This window comes from Bubalus kerabau, chromosome 12 (genome assembly GCF_029407905.1).
Source record: "Bubalus kerabau isolate K-KA32 ecotype Philippines breed swamp buffalo chromosome 12, PCC_UOA_SB_1v2, whole genome shotgun sequence".
In the NCBI taxonomy this organism is placed as follows: Eukaryota; Metazoa; Chordata; class Mammalia; order Artiodactyla; family Bovidae; genus Bubalus; species Bubalus kerabau.
In genome coordinates this window covers 44,631,365-44,655,779 of record NC_073635.1, presented here as the reverse complement: position 1 = coordinate 44,655,779, position 24,415 = coordinate 44,631,365, and the positions used below count along the sequence as shown (strand labels likewise).

Here is a 24,415-nt window from a genome sequence, read left to right as displayed (position 1 = left end):
ACCTTGTACCACCAATGAAAAGTAGAAGACATAAGCCAATACAGGTGTGAAAATGATAATAAGAAAGAGCAAGTTCAGATATAAATGTATGATTTGAATTATCAATGGAACATTCAAGTTATGCTTCTTAATTGAGTCAAAATGACCTTACCATAATGTCCAAGATCCCAAATTATTTGTGTAATAGAATTCTACTATTAACCATGATTGAAAAGAGGGCTTCCCTGACAGCTAAGTTGGAAAAGAATCTGCCTGCAATGCAGTTCAGTTCCTGGGTGGACAAGATCTGGTTGAGAAGGGATAGGCTACCCACTCTAGCATTCTTGGGCATCCCTCGTGGTTCAGCTGGTAAAGAATCCACTTGCAATGAGGGAGACCTGTGTTGGGAAGATTCTCTGGAGAAGGGAACAGCTACCCACTCCATTATTCTAGCCCGGAGAATTCCATGGGGTCAAAAGAGTCAGACACGACTGAGTGACTTTCATTTTTATGACTGGAAATAAGCATGGATCTGGGATAAGTTATTTAGAAATATATGTTTGGTTGGTTGATAAGCAAAGATATTTCTGAAAAGAAGACAGTAAGTATTTATGAAGAGGATTAACATGCAAGTAATTTGAGATGTGATAGTGAATATATTTTTGCCTTTGTGCTGTATATTTTCAAGTTTCAGTACTGAAGATATTATTTAAAATAAATTAATAGATACTCTTAATTATAGTAAATTATCAATCACTTAAATAGTTATTGAACAGTTCATAGGCACTTTTAACCCTGTTAATCATACCTGAGAAGAGATGCCACACATTTTTCTTGATTTTCTATAAGTTTACAAATCAGTATGACTATGAAGCTTTTAATCAACTACACAGATGGAAATTGATTAAAGTCTAATATGACCAATTAAAAACAAATTGTGTCAACTGTGGCCTGAGTAATTAGGTAAATCCTTGTGGAAATAATAGGTCTTAAGCTAGATTCTGAAGATTGAGTAATATTTTAATGAAAGCATCAGAGGTAAAAGCATTATTTCACTACTTTCTAAAGCCATAATATATTCAGATGAGAGGAAGAGATCAGAAGAACTAAATTATGAAATACAGAATAATGTGCGCTAAGTTATTAGAGAAAGTGGCTGAATAGCTAGAATGCAGTTATATTATAAAATTTATGGCTTGCTAGTCTGAGGCTATTGAATAATGTCTTCCAAACAATAAGAAATTAAAGCAGGTTTTGAAAATAACCTAGATATGAGTAAATTAATGACGGTGTTCTAAGGGGTGGGGAGAAGGGTGGGGTTGAGTAGAATAGATTAGCGATAAGAGAAGCTGCAGGTATCCAGGATCTGGATTATAGCACCTGGCACAAAACATGCGCTAAGTAAATAGGTGCAAACTACTTACTAAATGAATGTATGAATGACTCCAAGGTCTGGAGCCTACATAGGATGCAATAAAAATTTTCAGGATGAAAGTGGAGTGCATGCAGGACACAGGATTGCTTCTTTGAGCCTTAGAAATGCTGACCTTGCAAACCACCTTAGAAATGCAAAAATCCATGTTAAATAAATGCAAGTTAATAATAAATTATGGATGCATGAAATCTATTTTAACTTATCACTAATAGGAACTATCATTTGAGTTAATTTTTATGAGCTCTGCTTCTTTTGATTATGTCATTATTCTTGTCTATTTGTACTGTCAGCTTAGCCAATTACTTTTCATCTTAAAGCAATCAAATATTTCTGTGTTCAGAATAAAATTAATGAAATTGCTTCTCATTTTGCAAATGGTTTCTTCCAAATACTTGAGCAGGAATCATTCAAATGTATCATTTGGATATATCAGATGTAAGTTTTAGCATGTTGGTAATTTGTGTTTTCAATGTGACATGATAGCACTGAAAGAGAACATAAAAAGCTCTATTATGTCTACTTTCCTTACTTAATTAAAAATAAAAATAACATCCTCACATTTTATTCAGAATCATTGGTGTGTCAGTGGAAAGAACTAGAAGATATTTCATTTTCTTAAAATTTCATGATTCTATTGTTAAAATTCTTTTCATCTAATGTTAATGGGATTTTAGGTGAAACATGTGGGTCTGGCTGCTTATATAGATGAGTTTCTTTTAGGCTGCAGGCAGATGTTCTGGCCACGGTTGATCTAGTTTTCTTGCACAAGCTTAGGCTGTTTCAGTCACAAGCAGATACTGAAGTAATTAATAAACGACTGCAAAAATCAGTGAAACAATGTTTGAGCCTGGTTGTCCATTTTCCTCTCTCTCTCTTTTTGAAAATCTATCAAATAGGTTGGAAATATATAGAAAACTTCTCTAGGCATGAAACAACTTATGGTTTCCCTTGGGAGGTGGGACAGCCCTATTTATGAGCTCTCCTATGAATCCTGTTTATTTATTGTGATGTCACAAAGTTCTGTGATAAATAAAGTCTCTCCTTTGACCAGCACTTTCCACTCATTGTTAAAGAGGCTCAAGGTTCAAGGTCACTCTCAGTGTGACTGCTAAATCATTGTTTCCTTGTAGAATATCTTAGATAAATAAACCACATAAAAATTTTAAAAAAAGTATTTTATTTGCATCCCCTACTTATAAGACATTGAAATAAAAATAATTTTCCTGTAGTTTATGGAATATGATAATATTTTATCACTTTTCTTATTTATTTTGTCAAGCAGAAAACTTGAAAGACCATGTATGAAGCTGTCATTTGTTCTGTAGGGACTGTCACTTCTAATAGGAATTAACTTTGTTTCATAGTTTAAAATTTTGTGAGTTGATTATTTTAGCACAACACCTAATGGCAAAGTGAGTTTAAAGTACTGTGAAATAATATGAGATATATGAAATTTTGTCACTCTCATGAATGTAAGAAAGTTCATAACTTTGACAGCCCAAGAATATAGTCTTAGAAGAGTTAATACATGCTTTGGTCCACAATACGTGCAAATTTATCTTTGTTTATTCAACATTGCATTCCATTTTCCAATGGATCTTTAGTCAGATAAAAGGTACAGAAAGGTGTATTTGCAATGCTTTCTACAGATTCTGTTGGTTACTGTGCTTTTCAATACAATGTTACTCTTACTTAAAGAATACCTTTTAATATAGTTGTCTTTACTTCCAGCCACTAACATTTTAGAAAAGTTTTGCTATAATTTATATTTCTCTAATATTTTTATTTTATATTTTAAGAAGTCTAGATATAATGCATATTTCTGTAATGTAGATATTTTATGATTTACTGAAAAACTTGTATGCTCTCTGTGTAATAAAAGTAGGTTGTACAGCACAAATAATTTGTGCATTTGATTTTGTTTGCTTATGATGAAATGTTGGGTCTTCCCTCATAGCTCAGAAGAACCTGCCTGCAATTCAGGAAACCCAGGTTTAATTTCTGGGCTGGGAAGATCCCCTGGAGAAGGCATTGACAACCCACTCCAGTATTCGTTGCTGGAGAATCCCATGGACAGAGGAGCCTGGCAGGCTACAGTCCACGGGTTTCAAGAGTCAGCTAGGACTTAACAACTAAGCCACCACCATGATGAAATGTTACAAAGTTACAATTTAAGGGAGCACTCATACTTGCAAGTTACTGCAGAGAATCATGACAAAGATTCTAGCCAAGAGGGTATTTTCTTTGAAACATTAAGTTATAAGTTATACAGAAATGAGACAATTTTTTTAATATTTTCTTCTTTAGAGGTTGGAGAAACCGTGCAAATCTAGATACTTAAATAATACATTTCATTTTAATGGAGTAATATTTTCAGAATCATAATTTCTAATTTATGGAAAGCATTTGAAATAAATTCATATAAATAATTTTGTAAAATGCAGTTTGAATTAGTATCTATGTATAAGAATGCAGATTAAAACAGATTAAAACATTAAATATTTTTATATTGCTAAATATGAGATTCAATTTCTGAAATCTTAATAAATTGTATTTTAATAAATGTAACGGTCATTTGAAAGAAATATTGTTTTAATAACCATTTCTTTTTTGTTTTTTCATAATTAAAGTCTGTGATAAAGTAAGTGAAACTTTGAGCAGAGAAAAATAAAGCAATAATGTTTTAATATAAGAACTGTAGTGAGCATATTTATTCTAATTAAAAGTTTATAGCATATCTGGTAATTGGAACTTTCTGAGTTACTATTGAGTACTCTAGCTTTAATGAATACATTATTCTAGTTTTTAATATTAATCAATTCTGAGTATCATGCATGAGGTTTGTCTGGATGTTCATTAATCCAGTTATCTTCTGCAGCTATAGGGTTATGTTACAACTTACTGGTTATTATTTACTCACAAAGGAAAATAACAAAGATTATAGGGAGATAGATCATATTTGCAAAGTAGCTGCCTAGCTCATGTGGAACTTTGGCTGGAACAACCTCTTAGTATTTCACACAATGTTAATTATTAATATACCCTATGCTATCCTTCATATTAAGTCAGGATGTTTTTATTTCTGGCATATCTTCTACATAATAACATATTCTAAAACATTATTTTGTACATAGTGGGGTTTTCTTTTTTTTCTTGAGATTTATACACAAATAATTTATAAGGACATAGCTATTGGTTACCTTAAGTGTAAGAACATACTAACAGTAAAGATATTGATAAAGTTCCAAGGATATTTTTTTGTAAACTAAATTATATTATGATTATCTTTGACTGGAAATAGTATTTGTATATAATATCCTAAGAATAAACTCTGATTTATAGATAATTACTGTACAAATTCTGGTATATAAACATGAGTGTGTTTCAAAGTGGTAGACAATTATTGAAACATTGATATATTTTTCTAAATGGGACAGAGCAAAAGAAATGTCAGAGTAGTTTAAGTTTCTCAAAAATTTAAAAATGCAAAAAAGTAACTTCTATTGCATAGGGAGGACCAAAATTTGTGTTAATCTTTGATCATTTCAGAAAATCTAAAAACAGCTCAAGTTTAGGAAACAGATTAACTACCTCTTACTCTCAATTTGGACCTGAGTTTGGAATGGAATAATCCTAAAAACTGTTGTCATGGAATATGAAATAGAGACCCAAGTGATATAGTACCCATATGCAAGAAATATTTTTACAAGTTACAGTTTGAAACAGATTGAAAACAGTACAGTGATTAAGAAGAATTTAACTTCTTTCAAAATAAAGAATGTTGTCAACTGGTTGAGTACACCAAAGTTAAGAAATTTTACAGAATGATTTGTTAATAAAATGGAAAATATCATTTAAATACAGAATATCTTGGTCATTTTTTAGAAATAAAGTACAAATTTTAAGATTATTTTGTATATCTTTCAGGTCATGTTTGTTTGTTGTTGTTTTTCTTTCCCTTTTGGACTTGCTATGAGTTGATATTTATTTAAAGAAACAAGAAAAACAGGGATATTTTCTTCAAAAGGCCAGAGTTAAATAAACCATGTGCTTCCTGAGAAAGGCTTTCTCACTTTTATACCATTTAGAATATTTTAATTCATCAGATTAGACAGTTTACACTTGGAGGTGGAACCGAGAAACAAAACAAGGAGATGTTGGTGGATGTGATTAGTGCCAGAGCAAACTTGCCAGCCTCATGATGGGATGAAGGGTGTCCAGGGAAGTGTCAGCCCTTCTTACTCAGGAGCCCTAGGACATGTGGCCTGGAAAGTTGGAGAGAGAATGAAGCAGAGGTGCATTAAACCAAAACCAACTTTACTCTCTTTCTAACAACAGATCTTTTTGCCAGGCCCTCTGTGTAAAGCTTTTAAATCTGTTGGCTTCATCTCTATTTCCGAACCATTTGTGATATGTGCAGATAGGTGAGGACTTTGGGCATTGAAGAGATCTGGAGAAATCAGTCCATAAATGAAAATTTGAAACTTAAGACAAGCCTTACTCAAAACCAAGTGGGTGATCACACATGCAGTGAGATCTCGGGAGTCTGAGATCTAAGTTCTAGCTATAAGGAGTTCCTTTTTTTTTTTTTTTAATTGCCATTTGGGGTTTTTTTGTTTTTTTTTTGTTTTTTTTTATATTAAAGTATAATCAACTAACAATGTTGTGTTTGTTTCAGGTGCACAGCAAAGCAATTCAATTACAAATATATAGGTATTCTTTTTCAAGTTCTAGGACATACTTCAAAATAAGTTGTATATAATATGTTTTTATGGATATATCTATCAACATTAAGAAATTCATTTCCCATTTGAAATTATTACTTGAAAGTATTTTAAACCTAGGCACTCAAAGTTGGCTGTCCTCTGAAACTCCATTTTTACAGAATTCCTTTCATTTTCTTTTATAATTTTTTTTAATTTATAAAAATTTTGAAATAAATCTTATATACTTTGCATGTGTATTTAGAAATAGATACATATTTAGTTTTTCAAGTAGATGATAAGGTCAGTGCTTTTACCTTCAACTTTATCTTCAATGTATATATCATCTTTTTGAATTCTAAAAAGTATAACAATTCCCTTAAGCAAACAAATGAGTTTGTTCCTGGTTTTTCATGGATTGACTCCTTGCCAGGAAAGAAGAATCTTTTTTCTTCCTGTTGGGCTCTGCTATTGTCCCAGAGAAAGAATTCCCCCTCTATTTCCCCAAATCTATTTCATTAATGTTTCTATTTATTAATATTTTACAAGTAAAATAGTAGTCCCTTAAGAAACATGTAGGAAGGCAACAAAGTTTTAGTATATAAGACAAAAAGTACAAGCAAGACTCTAATTAAACATCTTCTAAAGCACCTAGTAACTCTAATACTTTTTTTTTTTAACTTCATAGCACCTTTTTTTAAATTGGAGAATAATCAAGTAACTGATATGTTTTTGTGTTCTCTCTTATTCTTCCAACAGTAATTTATATATTGCAGTAGTTAAATAAATTTATTTGATTATGGTTCAAATCAATTTCTAAATTATATGTTGTCATCATTTATTAACTTATTCACTCAGTAAACATTTATGTACCAATGTGGTACAGTGTCTTACCAATGAGAAGAAAAGGTCAGTGAGTCAATGTTAATGTTTCTACTTATAAATTTTCTAAATCCATGCAACATATTCAACTCTCTTGAAATAAAAAAGGTTTCATGAACAAAAAAAGAGAATATGATACTGAAAGAGTCAAAGAAAAAGAAAATGCAAAGAAGGGCAGAGAAAGAGGAAAGTAAAAGGTATTTTGGATGTATTCAAAAAAATGTACAGAAAAAGAATTTGTGGATATGATAACTTTTTATAGTTAAAAAAAAGAGGAATAATATAACATAAAATTCTGGTCTCCCTCAGGTGCTGGATTTTTGGTAATTTTTATTTATTTATTTTAGTTTCACTATTCGAAACAATTACTTTGCCTGAAGTACAGTTTTTCAATGGTTTGCATAATTTAAAATGTGTTATGAGTATAATTTTCTATTTTTATTGAATTGTTTTAATTTGAAAGGGATTAAAACTATGCTTGAACATCTTAGATTATTATATCTTTTAAAACTTTAAAAGCTTTGAAGTATGCTTGGAATACATTAAAGTATGTGACTATTTATGATAGGTTTGTTAGGGCTTAATTTGTTGAAGATTTTTTTTTTAATCTACTTTACCAGAAATGTTTACGGCCAAAAAGGCAACTATATTTGATTTATGAACAGATTTTATAAAAAGGAAACAAAACTGAAAATTGATATTTAGAAGTTTCTTTGTACTCTGAATGGCAAAATAATAATAAATAATATGGAATCAAAAATAATATATTTTCTGTTTTTCTTAGCCATGCATTTAACTCTTATTTATTTCTCAATGTAATCAATTCTTATTATATTTTTCATCCCTGTCAGTAGAAGGGCAATATCAAAGCTACTAATCTTCTAATTTTCTAATTAGATATGCTCATACTATAAAAAGCATTATTAACATGAATGTGTATTATTCACAGATATTGGCAGACCTAGAAAACCATGCATTATTTAAGAACGATCTGGAATGTCAAAAGCTGATTCTGGAAGCAATGAAGTACCATCTGTTGCCAGAAAGAAGAACTTTAATGCAAAGTCCAAGAACTAAACCTAGAAAATCTACAGTCGGAACTCTGTATGCTGTGGGAGGAATGGATAACAATAAAGGTATTTAGTTCCAGATCTTTAATAATATTCACCTGGTATCATACCATAACAAGAATTTACTATTGTAATTTGTGTAATAACAACAAACTTCACAGAAACTTACCTTTATTCATTAAAATTTTAGACTTAGGAAAATATTATGATGCCTCATTTTTCCTTTGTTTCAATCTGTGGTTACTGTTTCTTTTTCTTTTTCATCTTTAAATCTTTTATCTCTTTGCATTATGTACAAGATTTCATATGAAATAAAAAAAAAAAAAAGATCAAAAGCACTTACTTACAAAACACAGACCAAATGATTTGTTGGGTATCTTGAAAAATGTATTTCTGTTCTAAGTAAGTATATTAATATTCTATTCTAGTCTAAGTAAAGTAAAATGTATTTCTATTTCTAAATGCAATGCGTCAGCCCTATGCTTGCTGAGAGTAACATTTATGAAAAAGAGAGTCTCTGCTTTTGAAGAATTTAGAACCTTAGCAGCAGCAGCAACAGAAGCCAGAGGGCTTCCCAGGTAGCACGGTGGTAAAGAACCTGCCTGCCAACTCAGGAGACATAAGAGAATTGGTTTCCATTCCTGGGTTAGGAAGATCCCCTGAAGGAGGGCACGGTAGCTCACTCCAATATTCTGCCTGAAGAATCCCGGGCCAGAAGAGCTTGGTGGGCTACCATTCATAGCATTGCAAAAAATCAGACACGACTGAAGTGACACCACAGACACATGCACAGAAGCCGGAAAAAATAGACAATTATCAATGAGGGTACTGACTTGGCAGGTATCATTTTTAAGTTTAATTTTCTTTTTTTTTCCACATGAAATATTTTTTCCACTTCTTAAAACAAAAGCAGGTACACTTTATAGTAAGTCTCAGATTTGATAAATGGGCAGTGATTTTGTACATGTATATAAAAATTTAAGTTCAAATTTATGATATTTGCTTTTAAAGAACACTGCATTCTACAGAAAGAATGCCCATATAAGATCAATTCCATTTGTACCTCTGCACATATCATTTAAAAATAAAGACAAAAAGAACAGTGATTGAATCAGGCAAGCCTGTGGCTAGGATTAAACAGTAAACAATTATCATCAATATAAAAATTAACATTAATATAAAAATCATTATCCTATTAATTAGCCAAAAGACATGGCTAATTTAAATTTAAAAATTTAGTGACTTTAAATACAATTGCCATAGCATAAAGTAGTATGAGTACAGGAGTACACTGAGTTAAGCTGTTTCCCATCATCCCCAAACCATCCCCCCGATCCTGGTTCACAAAACCAGTCTCCTGGTGCCAAAAAGGTTGGGGATCACTGGTCCAAAGGATTAGAAGAGTGTGACAAAACAAAAGGTTTTAAAAAAAATTCCTGATTAAGTCAGAGATAAAACAGGAACAAAAAAATTGATGGAACCTTTAGGAATTCTCACCATACCCACAACCCTCTAGAATTGGATGTTAAATATATCCCAAACTTAGATGAAAATCCTACATTTAATACCAAACCTCAGAGAACCTAGTTTTCCTGCTATAGCAGAAAATTAGAGAAGCCAATGTTTCAAGAGATTTAAACAACTAGGACATTTTCAAGGTAATCGTTGTATTTGCATCATGCTTTTTCTACTTAAAAAGTGTTTTCTACATCTTATTAACTTGTGTTAATAAGTTATCTCTAAATGACCATTAGGATTTTATCCTAAAATTGTTATTTCTTTTCTTGAAAGATAATGAAGAAAAGGAAATTAAAATGTAAAAAGAGGCAGAGAAATCAAAAGAAAAAAATGTAGCAAAAATTAGAATTTATTTTGCATGACTAATTTGAAAAATAAAGCAATACACTGATAATGACACAATATGTTAGAATACAATGATATAGAATACTTAGTGTGTTTTTTGAAATTTTTTACATACTCATATTGTGCCTTATAAGGCTATATAAACATTTTGTTGAGTTCCTCTTCAGTTCCATAATTACTGGGATTCAGGTGATATTCCATAGCATTGATAAGCTATGAGTACAACCCCTGTAGATTTTTGTAGACATTGCAAAACTTCAGAGCATTTTTCTCTCCTTTCCCTTCCTTTCTTCTTATATTCACATGGAAGTACATGGATCCTACAATGATGCATTTTCCTGCACATCTATTTTGTTCCAGGCTCTGTGTTAAGAACTTGTGTACCATGTTGAATATTATGAATTACTATTCCTATCTCATGGGCTTCTCATGTGGTGTTACTAGTAAAGAACCCACCTGCCAATGCAGGAGACACAAGAGAGGCAGTTTCCATCCTTGGGTTGGGAAGGTCCCTTGGAGGAGGAAATGGCAACCCAGTCCAGTATTCTTGCCTAGAGAATCATATGGATAGAGGAACCTGGTGGGTTTATAGTCCATGGGGTCTCACAGAGTCAGACACAACAAGCAACTGAGCATGCACACATGCACCCCTACCTCACAGAGCTGCCAAGTTAATCTGGGAAAGTGAACAGTAAACAAAATATTTGTGAATAAAATGAGCTTGAGAAGAATGAGTTTGTGAGTACAATATCTATAATGCTTGGGTGCTAACCTAGTTGAGTGTAGGAAAGTGGAGAAGTACAGAGAAAGTGTTCGTTGTTGTTCTTAGCTGAAATCTAAAGGATAATTAGACATTAGCTTAGCACATTATTAGAATGGTAGAGTAGGTGTGGTAGCAAATTCCAGACTAGAGATACATCAGATGTGAAGACTTATAGCTAAAGAAGCATGACATCTTCAAAACCAGAGAGAAATCCTTTCTGGCTGAAATATGGCCAGTGGAGAAGTAAAACCAGCATGGTAGTGTGGGGGAAAGACACAATCCACTTCAGGGAAAGGCTTAGCAAGGTAGATTCTGATTTGAAATCTAGACATCATGAAAGCAAGTGATATTCCAGCTGGAGTAGTCTTTGCAATCAGATGACTATTTAAATCCAGGAGTATCACTTAAAATCTGTCTAATTTACCCTTTCTCAATGCTATGTTGTGTTTCTGTAGCAACTACAGTGATTAAATGTAAAGAGGCTAAATACAAGGCATTCCAACATGTTTGATTAGTGCCAAAGAGGACATCAGAGAACTCTGTAGCAAACTGTGCTGATTTTCCTCATCACATTATAGATTAAGGTCAAACCATCTAGGAACTTTGGTGGCATAGACTATAGGGACTCTATGACTTAATAGTGATGTGACACACAAGTGAACATTGGACAACAAGATATTCATATAATGGCATTTATAGGAATAGCATTGTGTATTGGGCTTCCCTTGTGGCTCAGCTGATAAAGAATCCACCTGCAATGCAGGAAACCTGGGTTCCATCCCTGGGTTGGGAAGATCCCCTGGAAAAGGGAAAGGCTACCCACTCCAATATTCTGGCCTGGAGACTTCTAGGAGCAAGCTCCAGAAGTTGGTGATGTACATAGGGTCTCAGTCCATGGGGTCACAAAGAGTTGGACAGGACTGAACGACTTTCACTTTCACTTCCAAATGCCTTTTGCACCAATACAAACAGCATTGAAAAATTGGGAATCACATGATTCATTTGAGAGAAAAGAATCAAGACATAAATGAAGTTAGCAGTATGTCTTAGAAAGTATGATTGATTCACTGCCGTAACTGGAATATACTGAAAAATATATCTTTAAAAATATAATTTAGAGTATGTGAAAGTGAAAGTGTTAGTCACTCATTCGTGTTCCACTCTTTGCGACGCAATGGACTATAGCCTGCCAGGCTCCTCTGTCTGGAATTCTCTAGGCAAGAATACTGGAGTGGGTAGCCATTCAATTCTCCAGGGGATCTTCTTGACCTGGGGATCGATCCAGCATTGTAGTCAGATTCTTTACTGTCTGAGCCACCAGGAAGCCTAATTTAGAGCATATTTCAGTTCAGTTATTCAGCCATGTTCGACTCTTTGAGACTCCCTGGACTGCAGCATGCCAGGCTTCCCTGTCCATCACCAACTTCCTGAGCTTGCTCAAACTCATGTCCACTGATTCAGTGATGCCATTCAATAATAATAATGAGACTGAATTTTTCTTTTTGTATTTTGAATTCTTCATGTTTTTATTCATCAAATGTAATAATGAAGACTGACATTAATTTCCTATTTTTCAATTATTACATATTTTTATTTTAATTTCTTGAACTAATTGCAATATAAAATACAATATATGGTATAAAATTCAATAGAAATAACTTATGAGGTGCTTTATTCATTTTGTGCATTTTATAAGGAATAATTTAAATATCTTACAAGTTTGCTGTAAACATCTAGTAGGTAGCATAGCATACCTAACAATTTCTGAGCAAATGATGAATATCATATAAGAGAACAAAAGCAGGCTATGGAGAGCCTTATATTCTTTCAGAAATAATTTATTTTCTTTTTGACAGACACTTAGGTAATATGAAAATATCATCTTCCAAACAAGCATTGAGTGATTTGAGACTAAGATGTAGTATCTGTGAGTGCTGCCCCACTCCTGATTTGCCTTCACTATTTATAGAAAGGTCATTATTCTTTGGCCAGTCCTGTGTGCCATTTTATTTTCATCTCAGAAGAACCAGTTCTATCTAATTTTTAGCATCTTAGCTTCCATTTTCTGCCTGAATTTCTGTCTTTCTTTGTGTATCTTGCTGCTGCTGCTGCTGCTGCTGAGTCGCTTCAGTCGTGTCCGACTCTGTGCGATCCCATAGAAGGCAGCCCACCAGGCTCCCTGATCCCTGGGATTCTCCAGGCAAGAGCACTGGAGTGGGTTGCCATTTCCTACTCCAGTGCATGAAAGTGAAAAGTGAAAGTGAAGTCGCTCAGTCATGTCCAACTCTTCGCGACCCCATGGACTTCAGCCTACCAGGCTCCTCTGTCCATGGGATTTTCCAGGCAAGAGTACAGGAGTGGGGTGCCATTGCCTTCTCCTTTGTGTATCTTACAAATTAGCAAATGCCCAGAACACAAGCAATGATGGTTTTTCATTCTTTTCTCTGAGTCTAAATTCTGACTACTTTGGTTACCCTGGACTACAGTTAGTGTCTCCCCAGCCCCATGAGGGCTCCGCTCGTGGCTCAGTGGTAAAGAATTCAACTGCCAATTCAGGAGATGGGGGTTCAGTCCCTGGGTAGGGAAGATCTTTTGGAGAAGGAAATGGCAACTCACTCCAGTATTCTTGCCTGGGAAATGCCATGGACAGAGGAGCCTGGTAGGCTATAGTCCATGTAGTCACAAAAAGTTGGACACAACTTAGCAACTGAACAACTAGAACAACAGCCCCAAAAGCTGTCAAGAAGCTGGGCCCAGCAAGTACTTCAAGGGTTCTTGATTCAATAGCACTGCCTGTGAATCAATCCTTCAGAGGTGGCTCAGTGATAAATAATCTGTCTGTAATGAAGGAGACCACTGTTTATGCCCTGGGGAAGGGCATGGAAACTAACTCTAGTACTACTCTTGGCTATAGAATCCCATGGACAGAGGAGCCTGGCATGCAGCAGTCCATAGGGTTGCACAGAGTCAGACATGAATGAAGCAACTAAGCAACAGCAGCAGAGAGGGGGAAATGGCAAAGAATGTTAGACTCAATTCAGTTCACATCCTTTCTATTTTGAATTTGTCCTCCTAAGTGTTAACAATCTTTTTTAGTCTCTAATGTCTTTAAACAGCTAAATTTTTTGTTTGAAGACTGTTGCCTTATAGTTACTCTTGCAGAGATAGTTCATCTGACACAAACTAAACCATCATAGTTAGCAGCAGAGGCCCTTGTGAATTTAGCTTGATGATTTCAACATGGTGCATTTCTGGAACTTCTCTTTGAATTTTTTTGAGATATATATGATAATGTTGATGTTCTCATCTTATTTGTTTTTTTTAATAAATTTCATCTATTATTACTTTAAATAGTTCATAGGTTTATTTTATATTATGTAGCTAGTAACTCTAACATCTAAAAGTTTGAGAGTTGATTGTTATTTCTGGCATTTATGTTAATGTTATACCTTGAGTAAGATTAGGTAAGATTATTTTGAAGTTATAGTTCATTTCATTACTCTGTGGCATATTCAGGGTCATAATTGGAGATGTATCAACCTAAATACAGACATAATCTGAGAAATTGCCAGAAATTGGGTTTACACTAGAATAGTACAGTTGTTGCAATTTGGGAAATGCAATCTCTAGTAGACTACAAGCTAGCCCATTGAGGGTGTGGAGTGGGCTGTATTTATAGGCAAGGAGTGCAAAGAGGACAGGCTCCACCCAGAGTCCAAGAAATTAGTTTATGGTCTTGAGAATAGTAAGAGATTCTTGGAAGATGGTCACTGGTAAAATTTGGCTTTTAAATGAGGCATTTTTGAGAAATGAGTCTCTGAGTTCTTGTGTCATCTTCCTGAGAGTGCATGCATTGAGATAATCCATTTCATATTTTCTGGTTCCATTTTAGATTAAAATCCTTTCACACGTTCCTCCGGCATGTATGAGTCAGCTTCAACCAAGAACTCTGACTACCTGTGACATACAGTCTCATCAGTTCAGTTCAGTCCCTCAGTCATGTCAAACTCTTTGCAACCCCATGGACTGCAGCACACCAGGTTTCCCTGTCCATCACCAACTCCTGGAGTTTGCTCAAACTCATGTCCATCGAGTCGGTGATGCCATCCAACCATCTCATCCTCTGTCATCCCCTTTCCTCCTGCCTTCAATCTTTCCCAGCATCAGAGTCTTTTCCAATGAGTCAGTTCTTCACATCAGATGGTCACAGTATTGGAGCTTCAGCTTCAGTCCTTTCAATGAATATTCAGGACTGATTTCCTTTAGGATTGACTGGTTTGATCTCCTTGCAGTCCAGGGAACTCTCAAGAGTCTTCTCCAACACCACAGTGCAAAAGCACCAGTTCTTCAGCGCTCAGCTTTCTTTATTCACACTCTTTATCCAGCTATCCAGCTCTCACATCCATACGTGACAAGTGGAAAAATCATAGCTTTGACTAGATGGACCTAGGCTTGATGCAAAATCTCTGGATCATTCATCCCCCCTCCTCATGTTAGACCCAAAGCAAATGCTTTAGATCCTACATAGGTGTAGACATCTGCTCCAAGGAAATGCAGGATTTTGTACTCAGCAATGTCTGTGCCAGGTTTCACCTCAATGTTCTTCAACTATTCAACTCCAGATTTTCTTGTAGTGTTTTTCCTAGCATTTAAGTCCAGTAAAGCAAACACTGGGTTGCAATTTGCCCAGATTTACTGGTATTTTAATTAGAGGGCACAATGGCATCTCTTCTATTCTCCAACAGAGTCTTTCTTTTTCTTTTGCATCTTTTTTTTTTTTGTAAACTTTTAATTTTTTTTATTTTGTATTGGGGCATAGCCAATTAACAATGTTGTGGTAGTTTCAGGTAAACAGCGAAGGGAATTCACATATGTATACGTGTATCCTTTCTCCCCCAAACCACCCTCCCATCTAGGCTGGCACATACCATTTAGCAGAGTTCCATGTTCTATGTTCTTTTGTACCTTGATTTTTTTCTCCATAGATTGTTTTACTTGTTTTATGCCTTGTACTTTTTGGAGAATAAGGATTTTGTTTAGAATTAAGCTATTACCAAACCTGACATTTTCCCACTTTTTACATGTTTACATATTAGATAACAAAGTTAGATAGCTTCTGAGTATTCAGAAATGTGATAATACATATTCACATGTAACTTCCACATCTCTAAAATGAAGATAATAATTCTACCTCAAAGTATTAAATTATATCAGGTAATAAATTAGAACAGTTCTCATTACAATGTAGATGATGATTCAACCATTTGAATCCATATTCTTCCTATAGCAAATGCAATTCAAATTCATGTCTGAGCTTAAACAGAAATTGATACATATCTTTGATCTGAGGCATTGTTAGCAAAAATTCAGAACTGTAAGTATAAATTCAAGAGTATATGCATTCTAACATAATAGATTAATTTCCTTTTCAAAATTATAAGCAACTTGGAAACAGGAACCTTACATTTCTTTTTTTTTTAATTTATTTATTTAATTTAGAGGCTAATTACTTTACAATATTGTATTGGTTTTGCCATACATCAGCATGAATCCGCCACAGGTGTACACATGCGCTGGGATGAACCTTACATTTCTAACATCAGAAAGAACCGTTACTTAGAGCAGGCTTTCAGTAAATGTCTGCCATACTTAAATTACAACCTATTTAACTAATATTAGTAAATACCCAAAATTAAAACTCATATGTATATGCATATATATACTATTTGTCTACGTAAACTTTGTATAACTATGAAATTCTCCTTTATTTATAATCTTTGGGGGATTATTAAAGGAAAACTATAAATAAAACTTGCCATTACCAGAATAATTTTCCCCAAAAGATCCTTCAATTATTGTGATAAAAGATTCAACAATTATTGTGAATCTATGTTATTTATACTCTGTAACTGTTTGACAATGAAAAAATTATTTCATCAGTGACATATATATATATATATATATATTTAAGTGTAGTTGATATTATGTTAAAATGGCATATTATGTTAGTTTCAGGTTACAGCATAGTGATTTTGTAATACATTAAACACATTGTGAAATGATGACAGCAGTAACTCTAGTAACCATTTATAACCACCCAATAATATTATAGTATTACTCTCTAAGTTCCTTATGTACTATAGTATATCCCTGTGACACTTATCGCAGGAAATTTACTCCAATTAAGCCTCCTCACATATTTTGCCCAACCTTCCACCGCCTTCCCTTCCAGCAACCAGCTGTTTTCTATCTGTATGAGTCTGTTTCTGTTTTATATGTTCATTTGATTTTTCTTTAGATTAAGCATTCAAGTGAAATCAGGGAAACAGTGGAAACAGTGTCAGACTTTATTTTTTGGGGCTCCAAAATCACTACAGATGGTGACTGCAGCCATGAAATTAAAAGATGCTTACTCCTTGGAAGAAAAGTTATGACCAACCTAGATAGCATATTGAAAAGCAGAGACATTCCTTTGCCAACAAAGGTCCGTCTAGTCAAGGCTATGGTTTTTCCAGTAGTCATGTATGGATGTGAGAGTTGGACTGTGAAGAAAGCTGAGTGCCAGAGAATTGATACTTGTGAACTGTGGTGTTGGAGAAGACTCTTGAGAGTCCCTTGGACTGCAAGGAGATCCAACCCTTGGACTGCAAGGAGATCCAAGCAGTCCATTCTGAAGGAGATCAGCCCTGGGAATTCTTTGGAAGGAATGATGCTAAAGCTGAAACTCCAGTACTTTGGCCACCTCATGCGAAGAGTTGACTCATTGGAAAATACTCTGATGCTGGGAGGGATTGGGGGCAGGAGGAGAAGGGGACAAGAGAGGATGAGATGGCTGGATTGCATCCCTGACTCGATGGACGTGAGTCTGAGTGAACGGCAGCTGGTGATGGACAGGGAGGCCTGGAGTGCTGTGATTTATGGGGTCCCAAAGAGTCGGACACGACTAAGTGACTGAACTGACTGACTGACTGATGCCTTTCTCTGTCTGATTTATTTCACTTAGCACATTGTCCTCTAGATCCATCAATGTTTTTGAAGTGGCATAATTTCATTTACCATGACTAAGTATTATTTCGTTGTATATGTATACCACATTTTTGTATTCATTCCTCTACCTATGGACACTTCAGTTGTTTCCATATTTTGGATATTATATATAATGTTACAATGAATGGAGGAATGCATATATCTTATTGACTTAGTGTTTTTGTTTTCTTCAGGTAAATACCAAGAAGTGAAACTGTCAGATAATAAGGAAGTTCTACTTTTAATTTTTAAAGGAAACTTCATAGTGTTTTTCACTGTAGCTGCACCAGTTTACTGGAGAAGGAAATGGCAACCCACTCCAGTGTTCTTGCCTGGAGAATCCTAGGGATGGGGGAGCCTGGTGGGCTGCCGTCTATGGGGTCGCACAGAGTCAGACACGACTGAAGTGACTTAGCAGCAGCAGCACCAGTTTACATTCCCCAGAATATTGCACAAAGATTCTTTTTCCTCTATACCCCACTAATATGTGTTATTTGTTGTCTTTTAAATGACAGCCATTCTTACAGGTGTAAGATGATAGCACGCTGATTCTGATTTGCATTTCCCTGATGATGTTGAACATTGTCTCATGTGTCTCCTGGCCATTAATATATTTTACTTGGAAACATATTTATTTAAGTGCTCTGCATATTATTTAATAAGATATATGTTTTTGATACTGAGCTTTATGTTTTGTTCCTATAGTTTGGATTTTAACTCCTTGTTAAATATATTATTGTTTAGTCTCTAAGTTGTGTCTGACTCTTTGTGTCTCCATGAATTGTAACTGCTAGGCTCTTCTGTCCATTGGATTTCCCAGACAAGAATACTGGAGTGGGTTGCCATTACCTTCTCCAGGGGATCTTCCCAACCCAGGGATCAAACCTGCATCTCTAGAATTGCAGGCAGATTCTTTACCACTGAGCTACCTGGTAAGCCCCTTTATTGAATATATCATTGGCAAATATCACCTCTCATTCAATAGGTTACTTGTTCGCTTTCTTGATAGTTTTCTTCCCTGTGCAAAAGCTTGCAAAATATTTTCACTTTGATGTAATCCTTTTTGTTTATTTTCATTTCAGTTTCCTTTGTCTGAGGACACACACATACATACATACACATGGGCTTCCCTTGTGGCTCAGCTGGTAAAGAATCTGCCTGCAATTCAGGAGACCTGGGTTCAATCCCTGGGTTGGGAAGATCCCCTGGAGAAGGAAAAGGCTGCCGAATCCAGTATTCTGGTCTGGAGAATTCCATGGACTCTATAGTCCATGAGGTCACAAAGAGTTTGATATGACTGAGTGACTTTCACTTCACTTTACTTCACACATATGTATATATATAGACATATACATCTATATAGATAGATAGATATAGATATAATCTTGCTAACACTGATGTCTGAAAGCATACTGCCCATGTTTTCTTCTAGGATTTTACAGTTTCAGGTTTCACATATAGGTTAAGTCTGTAATCCATTTTGAATTTGTTTTTGTATATGGTGTAAGAAAGTCACCCAGTTTGATTCTTTTGCATATAGCTGTCCAGTTTCCCCATTTATTGAAGAGGTTGTCTTTTCCACAAGTTATATTCTTGCTTACTTTGCTATAGATTAACTGAGCATATATGTGTAAGCTTATTTCTGGACTTTCTACTCTGTTCCATTGATCTATGTTTCTGTTTATATGCCAGTGCCATGCTGTTTTCATGGCTATAACTTTGTAGTATAATTTGAAATCAGGGCCCATAATACTCCAGTCTTGTTCTTTTTTCTCAGGATTATTTTGATTATTTGAAATTTTAGGTTTAATTATTCTAGTTCTGTGAAAAATGCTGTTGATATTTTGGTGGAAATGTCACAGAGTCCATAGATTGCTTTGGGTAGTAAGGACATTTTAACAATATTAATTATTCCAGTTCATGAGCACAGTATATCTTTACATTTTTTGTATTTTTTTTTCAATTTCATAAGTGTCCTACAGTTTCCAGAGTACAGATCTTTTACTTTTTTGGTTAAACTTTTTTCTAGGTATTTTATTCTTTTTGATTCAGTTGTAAATGGAGTTGTTTTCTTTATTTATCTCTCTGATACAAAATTATTAGTGCATAGAAACACTACATATTTCTGTACATTAATTTTATATCCTGCTACTTTAGTGAATTCATAAGTTCTAATATTTTCAGTGGAGTCTTTAGGGTTTTCTAATTATAGTATCATGTCATCTGTAAACAGTGACAGTTTTACTTCCTTTCAATTTTAATACCTTTTATTTGTTTTTTCTTGTGTGACTGGCATGGCTAGGACTTTCAATAATATGTTTAATAGAAGTGGCAAGAGTGGGCATCCTTATCTTCTTACTGTTATTAGAGGAAATACTTTCAGTTTTTCATCATTTAGTATGGTGTTTCTATGATATGTCATATATAACTTTTATCATGTTCAGTTACATTCCCTCCACACCTATTTTGTTGAGTGTTTTTATATCTTAGATGAATGTTTACTTGGTCACAAGCTTTTTCTGCATCTATTGAGATGACTCTATAATTTTGTTTTAGTATAGGTTCATCTCTGGGACTCTGTGCTTTCTGGATGTGGATATCTGTTTCCTACACCAGTTCAGGGTTGCTTTCACTGTTATTAATTCTGATAGTATTTTTTTGTCCCATTTTTTGTATCCTTCTAAGAAGCCTATAATGTTAATGTTAGTATGCCTTGTGTTGTCTCAGAAGTCCCTTAAGCTAACCTCATCTTTTGGTTTCTTTTTTTCTTTTCCTCTAGCCTGTCTTCCAGATTACTGATCCATTTTTCTGTATCATTTAATCTGCTGTTGATTTTCTCTGTGTATTTTTTATTCAGTTAATATATTCTTCAGTTCTAATTGGTTCTTTTTTATGTTTTTATCAATTTGGTGAAGTTTTCACTGTGTTCTTTCATCTTCTCCTAAGCTCTGTGAGCATTTTTATGACCATTAATTTAAACAATAACATTTTTTTCTAGAATGCTGCTTATCTCCATTCTATTTAGCTTCCCCCCTCCCTGAGGTTTTCTGTTTTTCTTTCATTTGCAACATATTCCTTTGTCTCATGTTGTCTAACTCTTGGTGTTCGTTTCTATGTATTAGGTGGATCAGCTATATCTTCTGGTCTTGAAATAGCGGCTTTGAGTAAAAGATGTCCTATTGCACCCAGTAGCACTGTACTGCCTCAGTGCCAGAGCCAAGTGCTACACGATTTTCCCATATGTGGGGTGCATGTGCCCTCCTATTGTGGCTGGGCTGTGATTTCTCTAGGTACAGCTAGTATGTAGGACTGGCCCCCACTCATCTAGCTGAAAGGCCTGGCCACAAGTGTTGCATATACTCTGTTGTATGTGACTGACTCCTGGTGTGAGCACCCCTTTAAGGAAACACCGGTGCTGGTCAAGGGCATCTGCCAGGTCTGGCTCTACTGCCAGTCAAGTGTACCTGCCTGGACTGGTGGTCCAAGGAGCTACTTTGGATAGTGTCTACTGCCAATTGAAGGTGGCTATTAATAGGTAGGTAGCTACTTTGGAGGGGCACAGTCTAAATCATGTCCACAGGTGAACTTACCTCGGTGGGTTGTTGTGCTAGTAAGTTACATGGCAAGAGTCATAAATGGCACTAAGCAACTAAGTAGAGGAGGATAAGAAAAAAAAAAAATACAAAAAACTACTAGCACTTACCACTCCTCCATATCCAGAGAAAGTTCCAACAAATCCCAGTCTCTCAGATACACACCTTAAATCACCTTAAAATTAATCAATGGATTTCTTCATTATGAAGCAGGTACTTTTTTTCTGCATTGGGCTTCAGAGCAAATGAGTTTTTCATGTTCCTTTAAGAGAAATTTTTGGTTTCCAGTAGCCATCTGGCTATCTTGGACATAAGCTTGCTTATTTTCAAAGTCAGACATTGTGGCAGCTTGTCTTCCCAGTGCAAGTTCCCAGGCCTCAGAAGATTCATGTAAGGTTTAAAACCTTTGCTCTCCAGGGATGACTAGTTAAGCTGTGATGTCCATTTCACCCCTGGTTTCCAGTGTCTGGAGTCCCGGCAAGACTGTATGTGTACCCCTCCACCCATCTCAACGTGGCTTCTTTTTATCCTTAGTCATGAAAAAGAAAAAAAAAAAAGTTTCTGCTAGTTTTCTGGCCATTCTGAGTTAGTTGCTGTATATGTAGTTGTAATTTTAGTGTTTTTGTGGGAGGAGGGGAACCTAGGATCTTTTCATTGTGCCATTTTGCCCCCTCCAACAGCATTACTTTAAATACCAGCTTCCAAGCACCACCATATAAAAAATTTCATTTACATTGTATAACAAATTTTATTTGAGAACATTTTGGTTTTGACAGAGGTTAAAACGTTCGTCTAATTTTTTTATCTGACCTAAAACCTATTCATGATGAGATGTACACATAGTGACTTTTTCAAATATCAGCATAAAATTCTGACATATATTTAATTGTTAATATGTGATTTTTAGTTATAATTTTATAGAAGTTTGGAACTACTTCTCTAGTGTACAGGATGAACAAATAATCCCAGGATGGGTAAATAAACTTTTGATTTTAAGAAACATAAAAGAAAGGATCAGTAATTGAAAAAATTAGAAAATGGTCTATTATGTGTATTTCTCTTTCATGTTTTGTAAATTACTTTTATGTATGCACAATTATAAATATTTAAAAAATTTCTCCTAATTTAAATTATCTATTTGATCAATTTCTCATGAGCTTTATTTCTTTATAGCATATCTTTGAAAAATAACAGGCATTATATTAAAATTAAGAATATATTTTCAAATTTTATTTTTAGGATAGTCATGAAAAACTATTAAATTAGTACTTTTAAGTGCTCATAAAATGTATATACTTAAATCTCCAGAAAATATATATATTTGAATACAGATTATTAAACTCACATTCAGGACATTTTTAAAAAAATAAAAGTCTTATTACATGTTCTAAAACAGTCTTTTTTTAGTTCCGTTTTCGTGTGTATATTATTTCCTCAAAGAATAAATTAGCCATATGAAAAAAGCAACTTTTAGGCATAAAATGTATAAACCCCATTTTTACGAGATTATTTCTAAGCTAAAATACATAGTGTAATTATTAAAAGTTCTATAGCTCAACACAAGGTTGAGCTATAGTAAGTTATATATTTCTTACTATTAATATCTCAAATATATCCTATTAGCAATATTTCAATCTAATTTGGCTTCAAACTTTAGTCATTAGAGTTCGATGCATGATACTGGATGCTTGGGGCTGGTGCACTTGGATGACCCAGAGGGATGGTATGGGAAGGGAAGAGGAAGGGGGGTTCAGGATGGGGAACACGTGCATACCTGTAGTGCATTCATGTTGATGTATGGCAAAACCAATATAATATTGTAAAGTAATTAACCTCCAATTAAAATAAATAAATTTATATTAAAAAATAAATGGATGAGCCACATGTAAAAATAAATAAATAAATAAATAAAAATCTTGTTCTTCAAAAAAAAAAAAGAATCACTCTGCCCTCTATAGTTAATCAGCTATCAGGGATTGTCTGATTTACATCAGCATTTCTAGTACTTTGGTTGAAACTTTATTATCTTATGTCTCTGTTTATATAACACATGTAAATGCATGTGTTTATCAAATGGATCATTTTTTTCTGACAAAACGTTAATAAACCAGATAATTATCTCCTTACCTCAAGTTTCTCTCCAATCCTACTCATTCAGCTCATTATTTTCAAATTAATTTGTCATAGCTTTTTAACATGATCTTTAAAATATAAAGATATAAATAAAGTTATAAAATAAAAACCTTCATTAGGCCCCTATCTCCCAGATAGAGCTTAATATTCTTCACAAGTGTAATATCTTTATTATCTGTCATTACAAATTTAACCAGAAAAATTTTCCTATTTTGTGTCCATCACAAATGTCTTGAATGATTCACAAGTATCTTGAATGATACTTTTAATTGTTATCAAATTTCATCATTCACTCCCTCAGATTTGATGCACTATATTGGTTGCACTATATTGGTCGACACACACATTGTCGAATGCTTTAGTATCTTTTCCCATTTTACACTTCTCTTTGCTTGTCTAAACCTACTGTAATATTCTCCCACCCATGGTTTCTCAGTTAACCTTATTTGATCCCTGTTCTACAGTATCTTAGCATTGTGTGCTTGCCATTTTTATTACATCAGTCATTATATTGAATACATCTTTTTTTCATTAACTTTAATTTGCAGAAAATAATACAAATTTTTAAACATAGAAAAAAGTTAAAAGAATCATACAGTTAAATTCCACATACTCACCTAGATTATACAGTTAAAATTATGCTTAATTTACTTTGTCACATATTTATTTAGCTATTATTCTTCTACTCATGGCTCATATTTTTTTTAATTTTATTTTATTTTTAAACTTTACATAACTGTATTAGTTTTGCCAAATATCAAAATATTTTTAATGCATTTTAAACTTGTAGACATAAAATATGCTTAATTCTGGACACATTTATGAATATTATTAACAAAGTTTCAACATTTTTAGAGCTTTTGGGCAATAGTAGTTTACAGTGAAATGCAGAAGTCTTAAGTGTACTTTTAAATGAAGTTTGACAAATATATTACCTAGGTAATTCAAAGTCTTAACTTTGGAGATCA

The 24,415-nt window shown here is 34.1% G+C and overlaps 1 protein-coding gene across 2 annotated transcripts in view; it reads left to right on the top strand.

Annotated features, from left to right (window-relative positions):
- The window catches only part of KLHL1 (kelch like family member 1), a 518,247-nt gene that overhangs the window by 367,708 nt on the left and 126,124 nt on the right, over nucleotides 1-24,415 (top strand). For both annotated transcript variants that reach the window (XM_055542627.1, XM_055542626.1), the window contains one exon: nucleotides 7,949-8,135. In XM_055542627.1, coding sequence (XP_055398602.1) covers nucleotides 7,949-8,135 — 187 coding nt within the window. The remainder of the gene's footprint in view (nucleotides 1-7,948; nucleotides 8,136-24,415) is intronic.